At 46.1% G+C, this 21,383-nt stretch overlaps 1 protein-coding gene and 1 long non-coding RNA gene across 6 annotated transcripts in view; one reads left to right on the top strand and one right to left on the bottom strand.

Annotated features, from left to right (window-relative positions):
* Positions 1–21,383, bottom strand: part of PRKCE (protein kinase C epsilon) — a 516,689-nt gene that overhangs the window by 458,856 nt on the left and 36,450 nt on the right. The window contains exons 1-2 of one of the 5 annotated variants that reach the window (XM_082746977.1): positions 18,177–18,801; positions 17,429–17,973 (exon numbers count right to left, since the gene is read on the bottom strand). The exons of 3 other annotated variants lie outside the window; for them this stretch is intronic. In XM_082746977.1, the coding sequence (XP_082603103.1) occupies positions 17,429–17,776 (348 nt within the window). In that variant the 5' untranslated portion in view covers positions 17,777–17,973; positions 18,177–18,801. Of the gene's footprint in view, positions 1–17,428; positions 18,802–21,383 lie in introns of those variants that run through there. One more of the 5 variants, XM_082746979.1, reaches the window with a different exon arrangement.
* Positions 18,893–19,536, top strand: LOC309872609. The gene is made up of 2 exons (XR_014316002.1): positions 18,893–19,099; positions 19,408–19,536. It is a non-coding gene; the product is annotated as an uncharacterized lncRNA (long non-coding RNA).

Below are 21,383 nucleotides of genomic sequence, written 5' to 3'. Positions count from 1 at the left end.
TGTGCAGACTGAAGGGTTACTAGAGCACCAGGAACCCGCCATGCAGTAGCTGGGCATGGGCCAAGCTTTCCAACCTGGGGTTTAGGATGCTTCAAGCCAAGACCCCAGAAGCACCGCTATCTGATCCTGAATGCTACTGGCAGGGGTGTCAGGAGATGGGGGAGCTCCTGGAGAACATAAAGTATGTCAGTTCAACAGGTCATTTCTGCATCCTATGTTGATATGGACTTGTTCACGGAGAAGGAGCTGGACAGATTTTTCAGGGTCAGTCTATTCTACTCAGTCTTTAAAAGCCATCTCCTGCACAAAGCCCTTTTCAGTCTTCCCCTGGACAATCATAACACATTTGCCTTTATGGAAGTGTTTGGGTGAACAAATTGGAAGCTTATTGAGTGCAGGGAACCCTGTCTTCTTGACATTCGTCTCCGCATCACAGTGGTACTAATTAAAGTTCTGTTAAATTAAAATTCGTGTTCTAGGCCAATGTTTCTTAATTTTTTTTTAACTGGGACGCACAGATCATTTATATAATACTCATGTAAATAAAACTGAAAGAGAAGTTTTATAAAGCCATATTTACCCTTACCTATGCAATGCCTTCTGATCATTTCAATACTAGTCTACTCTACTTCCGTATTTATAAAATTGCTGTTTGAGGGGTGCCTGGGTGCCTCAGTCAGTTGAGTGTCTGCCTTTAGCTCAGGTCATGACCCCAGAGTCCTGGGATGGAGCCCCATATCAGGCACATTGCTCGGCAGGGAGCCAGCTTCTCCCCTCTCCCTGTTATGCTCCCCCTGCTTCTGCTCTCTCTGTTAAATAAATGAATAAAATCTTTTTAAAAAATAAATAAAATAATGTTGCTGTTTCAGATCCACCTAATGGATTTCATGACTTTAGCTCATGGGTCCTGACCCACGGTTTAAAAAACTATTCATGATATGCCCTTTTTCTCTTTCCCCTCCCCACCAAAAGGAAAAAGAATGAATCCTCCACAAAAGCAAATAAAAATTCTAAAAGTTCGTAACTGATTTAAATTCAGAAAGTGTCAAACAATGCTTATTTGCCTAAAATCCAAATCCTAAAAGTAAAGGCACATGGCAGCCTTACGGTGTGTGGCGTTACTATACTTCCACCAATAGGTAAGGACAGGATCCACTTCCTTCTCTAAACCTGACATGATCAGGTTTTTTCAAAGGGGCATTTCTCCTTTTTATATTCCTGAATGTAGGCAGGAGATCTCTCCTTTGGAAACTCTATGCCCCCTAGCACAGCTCCGGGGAACAGAGCAGGGTTCCTAGCCTACGGACCAGAGAGCTCTAAGAAGCATGCTTCCAATGTGGGCACGCACACAGGAACCCAGTGAAGGCTGCTCTGGCTGGGCTCTGAAGCTTCTCTGAACACAGGAAAGGGCTTTCAAACACACGCCTGATGGGTCTCATTTACTCTCCAGGGACTCAGGATGCTTTCTCAGTCTACAAAACTGCTGTACATCCCACCCACAAGGGACAACCACATGACTCCATTTTCCTGCTTGTTTCTGAATCACTGTCTTATCTGTCTTCCTCCCTGTTCCCCTTAAAATAGTTGGCTTCACGGTTGTCTGTGCACAGTCATATGATAAGCAGTGATAAAAAAAAAATTTAAAGAGCCAAGAAGGAGTAAAGAAGCAAAGTGAAGGAGACGTGTTCTCTTGCGCCTGAGGGTGGGTTCCTAAGACTCCAGTTTCCTAGAAACAAAGCCCCCAGATCAATTTTAAATCTTTAGCCCTGACAATGTGAAAGAGCAGGCACACTTGCTGGGACACCCAAATGCTGTTCAGTGTTATCAGGTACTGGGGGAGATAAGACCCCAGTTCTATTCTAGTCCCTATCAGGAGACACCAGCTATCCCCGGTTTTCTCAACTGCAAACTTTGGAGGAAAGTGCCTGGCTCTTCCCCAAATCTGAAAGTGATTCATCATTGCTACTTACACGTGTGTCACATGTTTCATTTTGGAGAGGGGTATTAAATGAGTCTTGCAACCCCATGAGGTTGGCAGAGCCAATATGACTATTCACATTTTATAGTTCAGAGAGGTTAAATTTCTTCCCCGAGGTCACACAGCTCATTAGGGTGGAGCTGAATTAGTCAAGAATAAACAAGCACATTGTGAATGCAGCCCTTTGTGAATGTATAAGGGCCCATAAAGGCTTGAAAGCAGGCATCAAACACAAACTTAGCAAATTGTAGTCATTCCCTATGTAACTCTTCACAGTCAGAATCACCATCTTTCCAAGTCAAGCCCTTGGGATGGAAAGCAACCCTCAACCCCAAGCAACCCTGCAACCCACAGAATCCAACCAAATGGACTCTGACAACATGGTAAGTCCCAAACCAGATAATCTAAAATTTATTTTTTACAATAGAAGTCTAATAATAATGATAATAACAGCTGACATTTTATGTGTGCTTATCATGTGATAAACACTTTTCTAAGCATTCCAAATCACACAATTAGGAGATTAAGGATCTCGTTCTACAGATGATGAAATGAAGACTCAGAGGGGTTACACAACTTGCCAAAAGGATGTCCAGCTGGTTCAGTGGTGCCACCAGGATTAGAACCCATCGCTCTAGTGCAAAGCCTTCACATCTAACCGTGATGCCACCTGCTTCAAAATGCAGTAGTTGGTGTTGTGTCTTTTTCGCCTTTTTGTGAAAGTCAAATATATATACATACACTTCACCTTTTAATGACATGGGTTTCAACTGTGCAGGTCCACTTATAGGCAGATTTTTTTTTTGGATAAATACAATACTATAAACATATTTTCTCTTCCCCATGATTTTCTTCATAAGTTTCTTTTCTCTAACTCTTTACTGTAAGAATACAGTATACAATATATATGTAACATAAAAGTTACGTGTTCATCTACGTTTATGTCATTGGTAAAGCTTCCAGTCAACAACAGGCTACTAGTAGTTTAGTTTTTGGAAGTCAAAAGTTATACCCAGATTTTCAACTGACAGGGGTCAGCACCCCCGACCCCTCTCATTGTCCATGAGTCAACTGTAATAATGGGGAAATTGTGTGAATGAGAGGGTATATGGGAACTCTCTGTACTTTCTGCTCAATTTTTTAATAAACCCAAAACTACCCTAAAAAAAGCAAAGTTTATTTTTAAAATAACACTGAAAAAAAGGTAAAAGATAAAAGACCACCATATATGTTGGCACCCTACCTTGCCTTTTCCTGTTTAAAATAACATACAGATGTGTGTGTGTGTGTGTGTGTGTGTGTGTGTGTGTGTGTGTGTGTGTGTTTGGAAAGAGAGAGTGGAGGGAGGAGCAGAGGGAGAGAGAGAGAATCCCAAGAAGGACCCACGCTCAGCACTGAGCCCCACACCGGGGCTTGATCTTATGGCCCTGAAATCATGACATGAGCCAAAATCTAGAGCCAGACCCTCAATTGACTGAGCCACCCAGATGCTCCTGTGTGTGATTTTTTTTTTTTTTTTTAAAGAATACATTCTTCTCTGTCATGGAAGGAAGGAGAATACTCCAGAACAAATATATACAGAACACTTACTATTTAGATAGAAACTATTATAATTTAATGTTAAAATTTATTTAAGCAATCAAGCATCTATTCTTTGCAAGGCACTATGCCAAGTGTTGGCACAAAGTGGCAAGAGTTCTTCCTCTCTGGGACCTCTTCTGCCTCTGTAAGAGAACAGAGAGTAACCGACCATCAACACAAGACATCAATGATTTTAAGTGGAGGGCACAAATAGTAAATGTTACCAGGATTCCAAGGACCAAAAGAGCTATAGGCTGGAGAGTTCTAGGAAAAAGGCCCAAGAAGGAGGGAGACTTGGAGAAGTGGTCAGTATTCCTAGTATTCTAGGAATATGGACATGTAGGGATTAGAGCACCCAGAAAAACTGGACACAGATGAGAGAAACAAGCTCCCGTGGATAAGATTCCCAGCATGGAGGATACAGGATCTCCTCGACAGAAAAATGGGGGAGGGGAAAAGAAACAAGCTACACAGGGCTGGAAATGTCTGGTGGGGTGATGAGGCTGGACTCCAACCTACAAGTGAGGGTAGGGGAGACAATGGATTCTGAGCACCCCGAAAGGGTATTTAGGGCTATTACACAACTCTTACATAAATCCCCTGGATTGCAGAGAACCAGGCTAATAAAGCTATGAAAATGAACCCTAAAGCTATCATCATGAATTAGTACTCAGGCACCTGACACTTCAGTGAGCTCTTCTCTTCTAAAATGGAAAAAAAAAAAATTTTTTTTTTTTTTTTTTTTTTTTTTTAAAACAGCTAGATGGTCATGGCCAGGGACTTGCACCTCTTGTGAACTGAACTCTGATTCAGGGTGGGAAAAAGGAGAATCTGTGGGGTCGTGACACACATAACAGGCCAGCGGAGTGGACCGGGCTTCAAGTGTTAAGGCAGGAGGCCACCTCCATGAGTCTAGAGGTTCGTAAAAGTGGTTGTTCATCAGAAAAACATGTTCCCTACTTCTGGCGAATGCTGGAATTATTTTAACAAGGGGCTAAGTCTTCCATTTTACAGCAACTGCAAATGTCCCCCCTCTGCCTTCAGTGGAACAAAGAGATGACAAACATATCCTTTCCTGGGAATGCTTTGTTACTAGGGTTGCAAGGGGGTGGGGGGACACAGGGGCTCAGCTCTAGCAAATGAAAAGACAGGATGCCCATTTAAATCTGAATTCCAGACAATGAATACTTTGTAAGTGGAAGTATGTAAGTATAAACGATTAAGTCTGTCCCGTGCAATATTCATGATGTACCTATAGCAGAAAAGTATTTGTTGTTTATCTGAAGTTCAAATTTAACTGGACATTCTCTACTTCATCTGGCAACTCTGGGTACCAAATGGAAATAGGACAGAGTCCTGCGGGAGCAAAGGATACAGACAAAGAGCTTGGGTGCCCAGAACCAACTTTTTTACCTACTTCAACAGACACTCAGGACACAGAGTTAATGCTTACAGGCCTAAAAACCTTCATTTACATGGACTTTAATCATTCCTGCTGGCAAACCTACAACCCAAGAACAGTGACTGTTCCTAACCCTTTTCATAAACAAAGAAAGAAAAGTTTGAGAAGGTTAAATGAACTGTCACAAAGTCACAGATCTACAAAGTAGAAGAACCAGAGCCCCTGCTTTTGGGTGAAGAAAGTTTTGAAGGAAGAAAAGGACTCAGATGGTTGGAGAGGAGAAGAACAGGCAGGTTCTGAGAATGGATCCCTCAGGAAGGTCAGAGAGTCTCTCCGCTACATTCAGTTCTGGGACGTCAAGGTCAAGTATCTAAAATGAAATCTGAGCTTAAAAACCAAGGGTCCTAACAGAAAATTAACAAAGGAATGTATGGCTCTTTACAAGCATACAGCAATTTTTTTAAAAGGCTGGCTATCCTTCAACTCATGGGACTCCTTAGCAATTCTGATGTCCTGGTCAAAAGCGAAGTCCTGCCCTCTCAGGCCAACACTCAGGCCAGAACAACAGAGCAATCGGCATGCATCCTGTCAGCAGCCAGGCTTGCAGAAGAGACACATGGCTGGAAAAGAAAAGCAGATGCTTTGGCCCAGAGAAATGGGATATACACCTGGACCACGGTAAAATGGGAGGTAAAAAAATCCTTGAACCTCAGTTACCCTCTCAGGTCCACAAGCAAATACACGTGATGTTCTCGTTAAAATGCAATACTGAATCTGCTTTTTAAAAATTCCAGAGGCAGGGGCTCCTGGGTGGCTCAGTGGGTTAAAGCCTCTGACTTTGGCTCAGGTCATGATCCAGGACCCTGGGATCGAGAGCCCCACCTCGGGCTCTCTGCTCCGCGGGTAACCTGCTTCCTCCTCTCTCTCTCTGCCTGCCTCTCTGCCTACTTGTGATCTCTGTCTGTCAAATAAATGAACAAAATCTTTAAAAAAAAATTCCAGAGGGAGCCGTGTATCGCATAGGTCCATCTATCTGGGCCAAAGCCTGCCCCAGGACAGGTAATTCATGTTCTCTGTGTCTCCCACCCCAGGGGCCACCTAAGAAGGGCCAAGTGTGAGGTTCTAGCTCTGCACATCTGGAATCTGGCAAACCCAGAATTCCTGTTGCTAGCTATATCAGAGAGGGAGGGAAGTAGGGACTGGAAAAGGTTTTGCTTAAAACTCCTCAGTTGGCCATTACTGAATAAAATCTTCTGACAAAAGCACAATTTCATCTATGTCAAATAAGAAATATTAAATGCAAATAATTATCAATAATATATTACCATTTATTGAGAAGTTGCTAGAAGCTGGGCACTTTTCCATGTTTCATTGGCCATTATAATAACTCTACAAGGTAGCTATTACTCCCATTTTACAGATGAGGGGAGTGGTACAGGTGAGTTAAAGAATTTCCCCAGTATCACACAGCCACAACTGATAAAACTAGAATTCAATACAGGACTGACACCAAAGCCCACATCATCTTTAGACAAGCCGCCACTTAGTGACATGAAGGATGCTACAAAGCTTTTCTTCATTCCTATCAGCCTATCAAGAGATAAACAACAACAACAAAAACGTAGCTGAAAAATACAGCATGGGAGATTGGGGTTAACCCTTAGCATAGATTCCATTGATAACAGGAGTTCAACAGATCATACTGATTCTGTTCAACACCTTGCCCCAAGCAAATTTCCTAGAACATAAACAGTGTTTATTATATATTTGTTAAATGGCTGCCTAGTGAGATGGATGGATAGATTAATGACTGAATATCCATTCTATCCACTGTTCCTTTCTTTGGATAGCTTATTGTTTTGTGTGTATGCGTGTGTGTTTCAATAAAGCAATTATTTTTGGACTGCATTCCTACTTTAAAGATTTTATTTATTTATTTGACAGGCAGAGATTACAAGTAGGCAAGAGAGGCAGGCAGGGAGAGAGAGGAGGAAGCAGGTTCCCTGCTGAGCGGAGAGCCCGATGGGGCTCGATCCCAGGACCCTGGGATCATGACCTAGGCCGAAAGCAGAGGTTTTAACCCACTAAGCCACCCAGGCACCCCTGCATTCCTGCTTTAATCTCACTGATTTCCTGACTGCCCTCATTACCCAAAATGCTAAAAACTGCTTGCCTGATATTTTTTATGCTCTTCTTCCTACTGTCTATTCAGATTCCATATTCCTTAAGGCCTGGCTCAAAACCTTATGAAGAACCCTTTGCCAACTAGTAGAGCCCACATTATTCTTCCTCTCCAGAGAATTCCCATAGTTCTTCAACTTCACTGTTTCCTAAAAGGGTGTTAATCTCAAATCCCCAATTGGCCCACTTGAGGAAGGTCCATTCCTTTTTTTTTTTTTCTCCTAATTATAATGTTTTTCAAAATATGTCTGCAAAACACTAGTTCTATGGTGCTAATAATTTTTCACCAATAAGAGCACTCTATGATGAATCAGTTTGGGAAATTTGTGGTTACACATACCGAGGTGTACAAGTCCCTTTGGTACTGGCCATCTTGGAGTCTTTAATATACTAATGTGCATTTGGCTCTGAAACATTTCCCAACCTCTTTGATCACAGCAACCTGAGACTATTAGAAGGCTCCGACTCTTTGAAAGATACTCTGGCAAATACTGGTCGATTACATGTTCCATCCTTGGAGGCTGATTGATGATTCTCTCAGCTGCCCAAAATGGTTTAGATAATCATCCATCTGAGACGTCAGGAGAGGGATTCATAGGCTCTACATTCCAGAAATTGTGCTGCTTGTTTGTTTTTAGAATATCCTTCGAGTGGCTCAATGATAGAGGCCGAGGGATCCAGTTAAAAAATAAATGTAGGGGTGCCTGGGTGGCTCAGTCAGTTAAGTGTCAGGCTCTTGATTTTAGCTTAGGTCATGACCTCAGGAATGTGAGATCAAGCCCAGTGCAAGATCAACACTGGGAATTCACTGGGGAATCTACCCCATGGCCACACCCAGTGTGGAGCCTACTTAAGATTTTCTCTCTTCCTCTCCCTCTGCCCCTCCCCCCCAATATATAAAAAATAAATGTATTTTTGTGGGCCTTAAACACTAGGTAAAGAAGCAAGCTATCAAAAATGGCCTTGTGATTTTGATCACAGTAATAAAGAAAGATAAGGAGGGAAAAAAAGCAGAAACTGACAGTTTTTCAGAGATACAAGACTCAGCTTCATGGAAAACAATAAAGATAAAATATCATCAAGTGCTAGGTCGAGCAAAGTCAAGGCCCAAAATGCAGACAGCTAAGTCTGCCAGAATCATGGTTAACAGAGGCCTTACACAAGAGTATCTAGATCTATGCTTCCTCCTGTTTTCACAGATGTGGAACCTAAGGTCCAACACCACTGATTAATAGGAGGTACCTGACTCCTTAGTCAATGAATTTCCCAGGGAAATTTATTGGGGAGGGAAATTTATTGGGGAAGGGAAAGGATTAGCCAGTCCAACTCTAAAGAGGTGTCCCCGGGCTCAGAGAACCTTCTGATGAGCTCTCCTTCTTAATTAATTTTATATACTAGAATATGTTACTTATTGATTAGTATTGTGTCTCCTACCAGATTTCTGCTCCATGAGAACAGCTCCTGGCATGGCACCTGGGATATAAGGTATTCAATCAATGTTTGCTAAACAGATGAAAGGATAGCTGGAGCAATGAATGAATAAACCATTTTGTCCACTGGTTAGAACTTTTTGTGCATGCCGCTATCTTTCTTTTCAGCACTGTCCGGGATGGTGAGCTTCTGAGAAGAGCAGAATCTAAGTTAGTCTGATTAAAAAGTGCTGCCTACAGGACCTTCTACAAGACGCACGCGCAAAGGCAGCCTTTTATTCAACCAACAGAATGACTGGCTACACGTACTTCCTGAGTGGCTCTTACTTTGCTTGGTGAGCCATTGGGAGGAAGATACTTCCACTTACAAGATACTTATATCTGGCTGGGGCAACATACCTGGCATCAGGAGATACTATAGTCTGAAAACAAACTAACAAATCTACTTAAGAAGGACATAGGCAAAATCAAAGTCTATATTTTTCCTCAATAATTCATTATAGGTTCACCTGTCATGATTTTCCTAAACCGTCTTGAACTTGATTATATTTTGAATATGATCTACCTCTTGGGGTCATAAGCTCAATGAGTTTACTTTTTGCTGGCATATAAAGTTGGCTTTTTCATTAGTTTAAAAATCTAGCTCTCTGAGACTTCAAGGTGAAGTAGAGGGGATGAAGGGTGTGGGGCAGGAGAGGTTCTCATTTCTGTGCTTGGATTCCGGAAGAAACAGTGCTTCTCCCCTTCCTCCCAGGCATGATATTATGGGGCTCAATCATATTCTGTCTGGAGTTGCCATTCTGTTTAGTGGCAGGCAAGCTGACATGACAACAGTGTGTTCCCGTCCCCTTTGCAATCCCAGCACAGTAGAGGCATTTGTTTTCTGGTTTCAGCCAGAAAACTAGATTTCAAACAGGTGCAATCCTGCTGATTAGCATTATAATAGATTGTAATTACTTAACCAGAGCATATATACCCAGAGGAACTTGGAGAGATATATAATGTTTTGCCAAGTGTAGCTTTTATTTATGTAAAATACTGCAGGCCTGCTCTGGAGCTCTTTTAGTCTAAGTGAAAGCCCTGGAAGCTTTGTCTACATATGCTTCAATGAGCTCCAGCCCCAGAGTCCAGGCACAGGAATTTAAAATTTCATTTGTCGTTGCTGCCAGTTACCAATGGTTCTGTATCTAAGGCCCTTATGAAAATTTGAACTTGATTTTAAACTCTGCAAAGGGAGGACAAGCGGGTCTTTTTTCTTCTCCTCTTCCCACAGCACCTTGCACAGGTCCTGGGTACCCAGAGCGTTTACAATTCCTACTCTTGGAGACCCCAGACGTGACAGAGGTGCTTCAGCTTACTGCAAACAGCCACAAGGATATAATATGCATTCTCCCATAAGAACATTTTCAAGGCATCCTACAGATTTTTATGAAACATCCTTTTCTTCTGCTTTGTCCTCACTTCTTTCAACTGTATAGAAAGACTGTTTAGGGAATTCCTTCAACTGCTTAGCCTACTGTTCTTCCCAGCTAGATTTCATACTCCTTGGAGGCAGGAATGATACCCCATACAACTCTGGTCTTTCCATAATATGTGCTAGGGGAATACACACTTGTTTACTTCAATTCATTTGCTCATTCAACAAGGGACCAGGAACTCTCTGGGATCCCAAGGGCAGAACAGTGAACAAAAACCTATGCATTGGGGTGCATGGGTGACTCAGTCATTAAGCATCTGCCTTCAGGTCATGATCTCAGCATCCTGGGATCGAGCCCTGCATTGGGCTCCCTGCTTCTCCACTCCCACTCCCCCTGCTTGTGTCCCTGCTCTCACTGTGCCTCTCTCTGTCAAATAAATAAACAAAATCTTAGGAAGAAAGAAAGAAAAAAAGAAAGCAAGCAAGCAAGCAAGCAAGCTGTGCATTTATAGAAACTCTGTTCCGGTGCTAGAGACAGATAATAAAGATAAATAAGAGAAATATATAAGACAGACATAAGAGCTAAAGAGTAAAACTAAAGCAGGAAAGTATATAAAGCATCAAGGAGAAGGGTGAAATTTTATTTTATTTTATTTTTAAAGATTTTATTTATTTGACAAAGAGAGAGGGAGATAGCACAAGCTGGGGGAGCAACAGAGGAAGAGGGAGAAGCAGGCTCCCCACTGAGCCCCACTGGGGCTCAATCCCAGAACCCTGGGATCATGACCTGAGTTGAAAGTAGACACTTAACCAATGGAGCCTCCCAGGCACCCCAAGTGTAAAAATTTAAATAAGCTTGCCTTCCTAAGAACATAAAGACTTGAACAATGAATCGTATCTAGAAAAGGAACATTCTGGAAAGATAGATAGCCAGTGCAAAGACTGAGGTAGGAACCTGATGAATATGTTGAAGGGTGGAAGGTGGGTCACTATGGCTGGGAAAGGAGTGAAGGGAAAGAGTAACAGGTGACGTACGGCCAGAAAGGTCATAACAGGAGCCTGACCATGGGCCTTATCTAGAGTATAAAGACGTGAGTTTCTATCAAGAGATGTGTGAGCTGAGTGGCATACTGATGAAGGTCATAACAGGAGCCTGACCATGGGTCTTATCTAGAGTATAAAGACGTGAGTTTCTACCGAGAGATGTGTGAGCTGAGTGGCATATGCTGATGAAGTTGGGGCAACAGGGAGACACTGAGGAGGTTGCTGAAATAATCCAGGTATGAAATGATAAGGTCTTAGACCAGACTGATGTCAGCAGAAATACGCTAAGATGATCAGATCTGGAATCTATTTTGAAGACAACAGATGCTGTTGCTGGACTGGATACGGGGGTGTGAGAATGACAGGCATCAAGAATAGCTTCTCATGGTTTCTGGCCTCGGCAACCATTAGGATGCAGTTGCCATTTCTTGAGATGGGGAAGACTATGGAAGGCTTAGATTGGGGAGGAGGGACATAAGAGATACAGTTTTTGACATAACAGAATTTGAGATGCACTTGCACGATCAAATGTGGGCTGAAATTGGGAATTTGGAGGCAACAGCATTTGAGAATGCATTTAGGTCCATGAAACTAGATGAAACTGGTACAGTAAAACCAAAACAGCAGTTCCCAAATATCCCTATTTTCAATTGGTCATATGCTTCAATAAAAAATTAATCTTTGGCTACAGTGGCCACACAATTCCTAGACTTCTCAAAACAACCTCATTTTAAGAGATTCTAATATTTTCAAAAAGGCAATTGTTAAGTGTAACTAAATAAACTTTATTTTTAGGCTATGTGAGACTTTTCATATAAATACATTCACAAACCAAAGAGAAAAATATCACTGGACCATATGTTCTGATTTAAGATTCTCAAACTATGAATACACATATGTAACTCTTAAAATATTAATCAATTTGTTAGACTGTACAATAGCCTGGCCCTTTGCTAAGAACTTTACATAGACCCCCTTATTTCTTGCAACAGCCAAAAGAGGTTATCAAACTAGTGTAAGAACTGTTATATTCCCATTTTACAGATGAAGAAACAGGCATAAAGAGCCTAGGTCACCTGGCTCGAGAGTAGGTAGATGCATCTTGTAGTGAGAGCCCACAGATCTTATAGAGAGGGGCCCAGTGAAGAGGTAGGGAACCGAGGGTCTCAAATAATCACTACATCTGCTGGTCAAAGACACAGAGAAGGGGAAACAGAACAGAGAGACAAGGTCTGACTGCCCAGAAGACCCAAGACCCTTTAACTGCAGAGCACCAGTGGCAAGTGACTTTCTAATATAGCAATGGGGCAAGACTAAGCCTCAGAATAGTTGTTAAATAACCAATCACGTACCAAGGGGAGTCATATTTAATTAGATGGTAAGTATTACAGAGTATGGAGAATGAAGTATGGAAAAAACCTGGAACCTCAGCTATTGGTGGACAAATTCAAGGGATAGGTGCACACAAAGGGAGCTAGGGCCATTCCCAGTCCTTCTTTCCACATCTCTTTCTAGATCCTTCCCACCTCACTCCATTTAGATGATAGTAAAAGTTCCTCAGGGATCTTCTAAAGTTTCCCTACAGAAGTCCTGAAGTGCCTTCAGGCAGGGTCTGTCAAGACAGACTCTAGCCACCCTCAGTGTGAGACTCAGCAGGGGCCTGTTTAACCACAGCAGCGCTCCTCAGGCTCTCCACAGAGCATCAGCATCAGAACCAGCAGGGGTTTGGCCTTGGCCTTAAAGGTGTAACAATCTTCCCAAGGGATACTGGGGCCAACAAAAAATAACGGTCCCTGAGACTTACCTCTGCAAAAACAGTGTAGGCCTATCTCACAGGGTCAGCTGGGTGGGATAATTTTGAGAAACCCTGTCAATGAGGTATTTGGGAAAGAGGAAATGGTAACACTAGTGTGCCCCATTCCTTGCAAACGAGACTACCCTACAGAAAAGAAAAAATTTAAGGATGACCAAAAACTTGGCTCCTTTAGATCCTGTATAATAATCAAGTCAATAAAGAACCCTCTCTAAAGCCAGTCCCACGGCAGGTTTAGAGGACATAATAGTAACTGTAGGAGCAAAACAGCCACTGAGCTCTCACTGAAGTCAGGCATTGGTCCGTGCGCTTTCCATGTAGTAACTCCTTTTATCCCCGCAACAGCCCCATTTGTTAGAAGTATATATGGTTACCATCACCCACTTCTTACAGGGAAAGAAACGGGAAACAGGAACACAGGTTAAACAGCTCTCCAAAGGTCACAAGTGCGGTTGGTGACAGAGGCAGGATTTAAATCCAAGGAGCCTGGCTTCACAGCTCTGCCCTTAAATGTGGGACCTCTCAGAAAATGACATTTTTGTCATTACTGCTGCATTATGAGTGCAGCACGGAAGTGACCCAAACCAAGGATGTCTTCGGAGGCATGAGTCGTGGAACCGGGAAGAGTGGGACTCAGCACACACACTAATGAGGTGACCACACAGCAAACTCCAGGCTGTCTGCAAGGGTAGCCAGCTGTCACGTGCCAGCTCCTTGTACCCTCTCTGCCATCTACCATGCTCCCACCATCTGTCCTAAAGGCAAAGCAGCTCCATTCAGCATTCATGGGGCCTCTGCTTCTAATAAACCCCAATACCTCTCCTTTACACAACTAGGCTATAAATCTTGGAGGAAGGAATTACAAAGGTCTACCATAAAATCTCAGGATATTTCTGTGTAAGAAGTCTTCATCCCTTAATTACCTGGAGCCCTCCCCTGCCCACAATTTCTATCCTACTCCAGTGTTTCTTGAAGCAAGATCAAATTCTCTTGAGGAGTGCTTGTTACGCATGAGGATTCCTAGCGCTTGTCCTAAACTTCAGAGTGAAAAGCTCTGAATGTGGTGGGCAGATTTATATTTTTAACGCCCCCCCCCAGGGATTCTTCCACACACTCAAGTCAGAGCAGCATTAATATCTCATTCCTGGAAAAATGAGCGGCAACAAGAGTGTTTAATGGGATTCTGCTTTCAGTGTAAGTGAGATCTTCCCGTCTCTCTGTAATGAGCTTTCTCTAAAACAACCCCCTTTGTCATCACAACTGATACGTCTCTCATTATCTGGAGAATAATTATCTCAGCCTGGCTTTTAAACATTCTAGAACCCACCTCGGTTTTCCAACACTTCTCCTATTCCAGTGTTTCCAAAGTATGGCCCCCATATCGCTAATGGTGTTAAGAGGCACCTGAAATGAACACCCTCCCTTTTTATTTTAGAGGCCACATGTTTATTTTAATGCAAACGAAGAAAAACCATAACCACAATATCCCAACTGGTGACTTCATGTATACCGGGCCTTGAGTGGGATATCAGAGAACCGATGTTTAAAAATGTTAAGTAAATAATAGCACAGGTGGTGCTCAAATGAAATTCTTAAATTTGGAAAATTTTATCCTGCCTGTTCCTTGCTGACAGGAACCCTCACTTTTGGCCATCCTTCTGTTTCCCCACTCCTAGCCACAGGCCTTCTCTGCCTTTATGTCCAGTGTCTGCGCCCGTGGAAGGCTGTTACCCTCACCTCATGCCCATTCCAGCTTTCCCACCACACTTCCTTTGTTTGAACTCATGTAATGTACTGGTCCCACTCATTTAGAACCTAACTGCTACTTAACTATCAACATGTATCTACTTAGTTTTACTTCCCTAGTGAAATGGAAGCCCCCTGGGGGTCACCCACAGTCTCTTTTACCTCGGAGTTACCTGGAGTGCTGAACTTCCCTGGTTGGGCCTGAGCACAAACAGGAACTGGATGAGAACACATGAATTCATTGTGCAGTTGAATGAAACTGTCTGCCTCAATGAGAGAAGTGGCCGTTTCAGGCCCTCCCCATCTCCTTACTTCAGGCCAGGTTTCCTAGCCACACCCAAGAGAGGGTGTATCTCTTTATCACTGCCAGGTAAAGAGCACGGAATCCTAGAGCCTAGGAAATGCTGCCCAGAGGTGTGATTCTGTGGATGTCCTCTCATTGACAGGAATGGGAAGGGGGACTTTAGTCAGCCCCGGTGAAGCTATCTCTTTCCAAGGGCCAGCCCCCTCTGCTGATGCACCCCTACCAACCTCCCCTTCTGGAGGAACCAGACCGGCCACAGCATCCACCAGTGAAACCAATGCTAGCACAGCAAACAGAACCAGCTCCACTACTTGATTCATTTTGTGACTTTGGCCTTTTTGTAGCTCAGGTTTTGGGAGGTTTTTTGGTTTGGGTTTTTTTTTTTTTTTTTTTTTTAATCTGTCCAATACCTGTTGCACCTAATTCACACTTGCTATCAGACAAAGGAGATATTATTTTGAAAGCACTTTAAATTACTTAAATTATTATTTCACTGTAGTGAAAACATTAGGGACATAGCACAGGAATCTGCATGGAGAGTAGACTGGGAGGCCCCAGGGGCTCTGCTCTCCACCAGGCAAGCTGTGGGTGACTGGAATTGTGGGCCCTACTTCCAGTCACCCTGAGCATACCGCATGGGTACCCACTCCACTTCTCTGCCACTAAAACCTTCTCTGCACTTGATCTAGGGCCAAGTCCAACATGAATTTGGGCGCTTTAGAGAATACTGACCAGGCAAGGCTGGTACCCACAGCATGTTTCACTGCAAGTGCTCCAACGTGGGGCAGGTGCCCCGATTCACCCAGGGCTCGGTCAGGCCCCAGCAAAGCAACACGGGACAAACACAGACACCTCTCCCTCCACCAGAGGTGTGTTCTGTGGCTACAGCAGCCTTCCCATTTATCCCACCTACTCTCTGCCTCACTCCATCTCCCTCATCTGCATACACAGTGAAGGCCCCGTGGCCTCACGACTATACTCATGTTTGTTTTTTCCCATCTTCTTCCTGTTCAAAAACAACTTCAAAACCACAGGTTTTTGGTGTTAAGTTCTAGCCCTGAAATTAGTTATTCCTTTAGCTCCCCCTCAGACATACACTACTTTCCTGAGTTAAAGAGCCCATATGTGGAAAGGAAATGGGGAGTGAGTGGGAACTCTGGAGGTGGGAGGCAGGCAGAAGGAAGGGGCCTTGGTGAATGGAATGGAATAGAATGGTGCTGTGTTCTCCATAAAGGTTTGCCGGCTTCCCAAAGTGTAAGCCGCAAATCTTGGTATGATTTGTTGGAGCTTCCCTATCAGTCCTGTAACCATGGTTTGGGGCAGACTATATCACAGCACAAGCACAGAGAGAAGAGGCTTTTTCCTATTTTTCTCTAAGACTCCATTTCCTATTTAAAAAATATGTAAGGTGACATGACAAGGTGGTTCATAGGCAACCTCTGGCCCTAGGATGATCATGAGGTGGTCTGTTTTCAGCCATTAGTAGAGGATTCCTCTGTTTCCCCATGAGATACCTCTTTTTGTGTCGACCAAAGAACCCTGAAAACATATGCACCCAAAGCCACACCTGCTCTTGGTGGAAACATGTAGCAAATCAGAAAACACCAAAATCCATTCCCTAATTTAACACCTTCCTTCCAAAAAGAGCTAAAAGAAGATTGGTTCTCCATCCTTCTTTGGGTGCCAAGGTTGAATGCATTTGGTTTATAGTACCCCGACAAGGAAGGCCTGTTTCCAAGTCCCTAATATTTTGACAGTGTTCTCAATGAACTCAATGTCGGACTTAGCAATAGTATTTCATTGAACAGTACCTTGAAAATCAACACTGGAAAATCATTGTAACTTTAAGTAGGATTCGAAGCACTGACTTCCAATTTGTAGCAACCAGAACCATTTTTTTAAGATACAACACTCCTTCCAGATGCATGGGCGATGCATGGGACAAAACAAGCTTGGCTTATGCTGCCGGGACCCTGGAGGAGACATCCTGGAGGAGAACACATTTTTCTCCCTGTGTGTCAGAAGATGAGCTAACCACCATGTAACAGAATAGAAACAAGCTAGCTTCCTCCCAGAGGGAAAAATAAAGCAGCTCCTCACTAGGTTAGGCAGGACAAAGCCAGGACGTGGAAGAAGCCTTCAGTCTAGGGCTGCACGTGCCTCTCTAAGGATGGAGGAACCCACCCCCACACAATCACGCACAGCCAGCCCACCACGCGCCTGCGGAAGGCGCCGGCTTCTCAGTCAACCTTCAGCACCAGTGGCTGGGGGCTCTCGCAGCTTGCCAGCTCCTTGTCACACCCGTTGTCTGGAGGGGGCAGAGGCCTTACCCTCTTTCCAAGTCCCATCTTGCTCCACTGCCTACTTCTCAACTATGAAATGGAGAATGCTTCCCCAAGGCAACTGAGACACACACACACCACACAGAGTCCCCAGATGGCAATAAGTCTCGGCGCCCCATGACTAATGCCAAGGCCGTGCTTCCCTGGGACCCCACGGCTGGGCTGCCAGACCAGGTGTCGCCCGACTCACCCAGTCCTCGAAGTGCCGGCTCCCGTTCTGCAGCAGCTCCTCAAACTGGATGGTGCAGTTGGCCACGAAGTCGTCGTAGCCGATGGGGGCATCGTGGAAGACGGCCAGCTCGATCTTGCGCCCGTTGCACACATCAGTGACGAACTCATCGTGCCAGGCCGGGCTGTTGGTCTTCTGCTTGGTGGCTGTTTGGCCGATGCGAGAGTCGTCCACGTTGAGGGCGATGTAGGGGTCGAGAAGGAAAGTCTGCGGCCGGGGTCCCACCGCATGGCGCAGCGACCAGGCTGTGGGCTTCAAGCTCACGGCCTCGCAGATTTTGATCTTAAGAAGGCCATTGAACACTACCATGGTCGGGGCGGGGAGTGGGGGCCGGGGTCACTCCGTCCGCCCCGAGGGCAGGAATGAAGAACCGACGCCCTGGCACTCTGAGCCACGGGGACTCCTGGGTCCCCTCTCACCCCACCCCACACTGTCCCTACACCTTGTAGCGTTGCGCCCTGGCGCGGGCGATTCTCAGCGAGTGCATGTATTTCCTCGTCGGGTTCCTAACGGAAAACAGGGAGGGGGGGGAGAGCTGGGGGACGTCCGTGTTTGGAGCAAGTCTCTCCCCCCCTTCCACCAGCAGCACCTCCAGAAGAGGAGACGAGCTGTCGGCTTCGCTGCAAGCCGCGGGGGCTGTGTCGCCGCCTCGCTGGCTCTCCCGGTCCGGGCTTCGGGGAGGCGGGCGCCGCACCCGGCGCTTACCTACCTTTCCGAAACATAATCCCCGGGAAATTTCGACTCCGGGAGGGGGAGGGGGATGTGGGGACGGGGCGCGGACGAGAACCGGGGGCGCAGATTTCAACCCGGATCCTCTTCGCACACACAGCGCCTGCCTCCGACCGCGCGGGGCGGGGGATGGATCGAGGGATGTTCAGTCTATCCGGAGGGATGCATGTCGAGAGGAAATGGTCCTCCTCGGAGCCAAATTTTTTAAAAAATCCACAAGCCACACAGCCAGCCCAGCCGCCTCCTCTTGGGCGAAGCCGCGCGGTTGCGGCGGTCGGCGATAGGGAGGCGCCAGGAGCCCGGAATCTCACATCCGCGCGGGCTCGGGAGTCGGGGTGGCCGCCGCTCGGGCTCGGGGCGCAGGCCGGCACCGGGCGGTGCGCAGCGCGGCGGCGGCGGGGCCGGGACTGCGACTCGGCGCGGCCCCACCTCCCGGGCGCCGGCGCCCGCCCGCCGCGCTCCCCGCGTCCCCGCTCTCGGCTGCCGCTCGTTCGCCACCCGCCCGCCCGCCCGCCCGCTCGCCCGCTCTCCCCCTCGGTCTTTCCCCCTCGGTCGGTTTGCTAGCGAGTCTCCCTCCCTCTAATGCAGGAAATGCGCAAAAGACGTCAGTGTGTGTGTGTGTGTGTGTGTGTGTGTGTGTGTGTGGTGTGTGCGCGCGTGTGTATGTGTGTATGTGTGTGCACGCGCGCGCGCGCTCCTGTGTTTGGGGAAATAGAAAGTTTTGCCTGTTGGGGGAGCAATACGGGAAAAGTGAGCCGAGGAGAGGACGACGCAGAGAGGGCGAGCCTGCCGGGTCGCGGCGGCTGGCGGGGGAGCCGAGTGGGGACCTGCGCGGAACCCCCGGGAGTAGCAGCTTTGCGGGCCGTAATGCGTTTGCTGCGGGCTGCGGACACTTCGACTCCGGTCTGCACGGGGAGACCCGCGGAACGCGCAGCTCCCCGGGGCTCCGCGGCCAAAACCGTCTCGTAAAACAGGGGGGGTGGGGGAGTGGCGGGGGCCGCCCTGCGGGAGGAAACTCGAGACCCTCCCCCAGCCACAACCCCACTCGGACTAAGGCCGGCGAGAGCAGCCGGGGGAGTATTGGCCCGTCTGTCGGTCATTCCGTCTGGAGACGCTCTGCTCCGCCGCGGTGGGGGAGGGGAGAAAGGGAGGGGCGTGCGAGCCTCGGTGTGTGAGTTTTTAAACACTCTTTCTCTCCTCCCTTACTTTAGGGCCATTCTCCCCCTTTGGGATACGTCCTGGACTTCTCGGGCCGCGAGAACTTGTTGACAAGTGAAAGCTTAGTAGAACCTCGGCTCTATTTGTCTTTGTTTATTTTTTACAAAGTGACTTCATATTTACTCTGGACCTCGTCTGTGCCTTTTTGGGGGACATGGTTCTGATCAGCGCGCTGACAGCGGCCGTCCGAGCTGCGGAAAACCGGGGCGCGCCTTCTGGGGGGCGAGGGACTGCGTCCGCGCTAATTTCCTCCATAACCTTTAAACTCTCGCTGGAAGCCGCGGCGGCTGATCACGTGAGGCGAGCCCTGGGCTGCTGGGGAAGAATTTCCTCCGCGGGGAGCCGGGGACGGGGTAGGCTGCGCGGCGAGGGACGGCCCCGCGCCAAGGGACGCGAACCTGGGAGGGCGGGGCGGAGAGCGCAGAGGCCCTGGGCGCGGCCCTGGCTGCTGCGGCTGTAGAACTGGGCTGGGAAGAGGTCATGTCCCGCAACCTGCGAGCGAGCAGGACGCAGTATAAAAAAGCAAACGTCGGCACTCCCCCGCGTGCCGGGCCAAGTCGAGGACTTTGTAGGAATCGTGATAAACTAAGTATTTATCTGGCAAGTTTGGTTAGTGTAGACCAAAATTTAAAGCCCCCCTCTTGATTACATTTTCTCAATGGAAAAGGTTATCACAGCCTGTGGCTCAAAGGCTTAAAACGGATTAAAGGCGAGGAGGAGGCAGTCCCCTGAAACAACTGGATACCAAGCGCAGCACACAGGTCGCAAAAAGGATAAAAACATCCCGGGGTGATCCTCACCTAAGGCCTGCTGGTCCTGCTCTCCCTGATCCTATCGTTTCTCCCAGCCCACCCTGTCGAATGGGACAGCTGGGTAGAGAGTGCTAAAATGCAGTCTTGGGGACAACTGAGCTCTTCCGCGTGCAGAAAGTCAGGATAAGAAAGTAATGCCCTACATGGTCACTCCCGCCAGCTGGAGGTGTGTTTTGGAATCTGTCAGTTGGACAAAGCGCTGGTGCTGGAGGGGCATCTTACTGCTGTTCAGTTTTTATGTCTTTGATCATCAGAATTTTTTCCACCATTCTATTCTTATTAAACTTGCTTCCCCCTTCAGGGGGCATGTGATGAAAGGCAATGGCAAATAGGGCTAGGTCTTGTGAAAATTCATTTGGGAAGTAGAGCCACTAATAGAGCTGAAATACTTGACAGAGAGGCAAAATTTAAGGGGTACCAATGAGCACAGTAATCAAAATGAGTAATACTTTAATGCAATATTTTTTAAAAATCAAAATTAATGTAAAATGAACATATTCAAAATTTAAATAATTTTAAATGTTTTATTAAAACACCACTTATGTTACTGACTTGATTGGCACCTCTGAAATTCTGCACCTGAGATGAGTGCTCCATTTGCCTCACCCTAGCCCCAGCCCTGTTGAGGAGTCTAGAAAGGCAAGGACTTCATGAATTTAGGCTGTACTCTTTCCCTGGGTAAGATGACCATGCAAACAGAGAAGTACACAAGACTGAAAAACATTGACCAAAATCCCTCCTCTTCAATGTGTTATATAGGAAATACGTTTAGAATTAAGGGCATGCTGAACTTGAACTTTTTGCATGATACCATATTCCATCTCTCCCCAGACAAGACTTCCCAGATATATATAAATAAATAGGGTCTACTGCCATCTCAGTGGTTAGGTATTCTTAAAACCAATAACCTACAAACTTCCAATACCACTTCCTTGTGACCCAGCTATGGTTACAGGAGAACAGCCTCTGCCTCTTAGCAGGCTGTCTGTTACACCATGTGAACAATCAGGCTGCAATTCTCAGATGTGACCAACACCAGTGTAACCTCACCTTCTTTTTTTGTGGGTCTTAACAATTTTGTAAGTTTTTACTTAAATTCCAATTAGCATACAGTGTAATCTTAGTTTTAGGTGTACAATATAGTGATTCAACACTTC

The sequence above is a fragment of the Mustela nivalis genome (genome assembly GCF_964662115.1).
Source record: "Mustela nivalis genome assembly, chromosome: 8".
Lineage (NCBI taxonomy): Eukaryota > Metazoa > Chordata > Mammalia > Carnivora > Mustelidae > Mustela > Mustela nivalis.
This window is presented reverse-complemented; position numbering and strand designations above follow the sequence as displayed.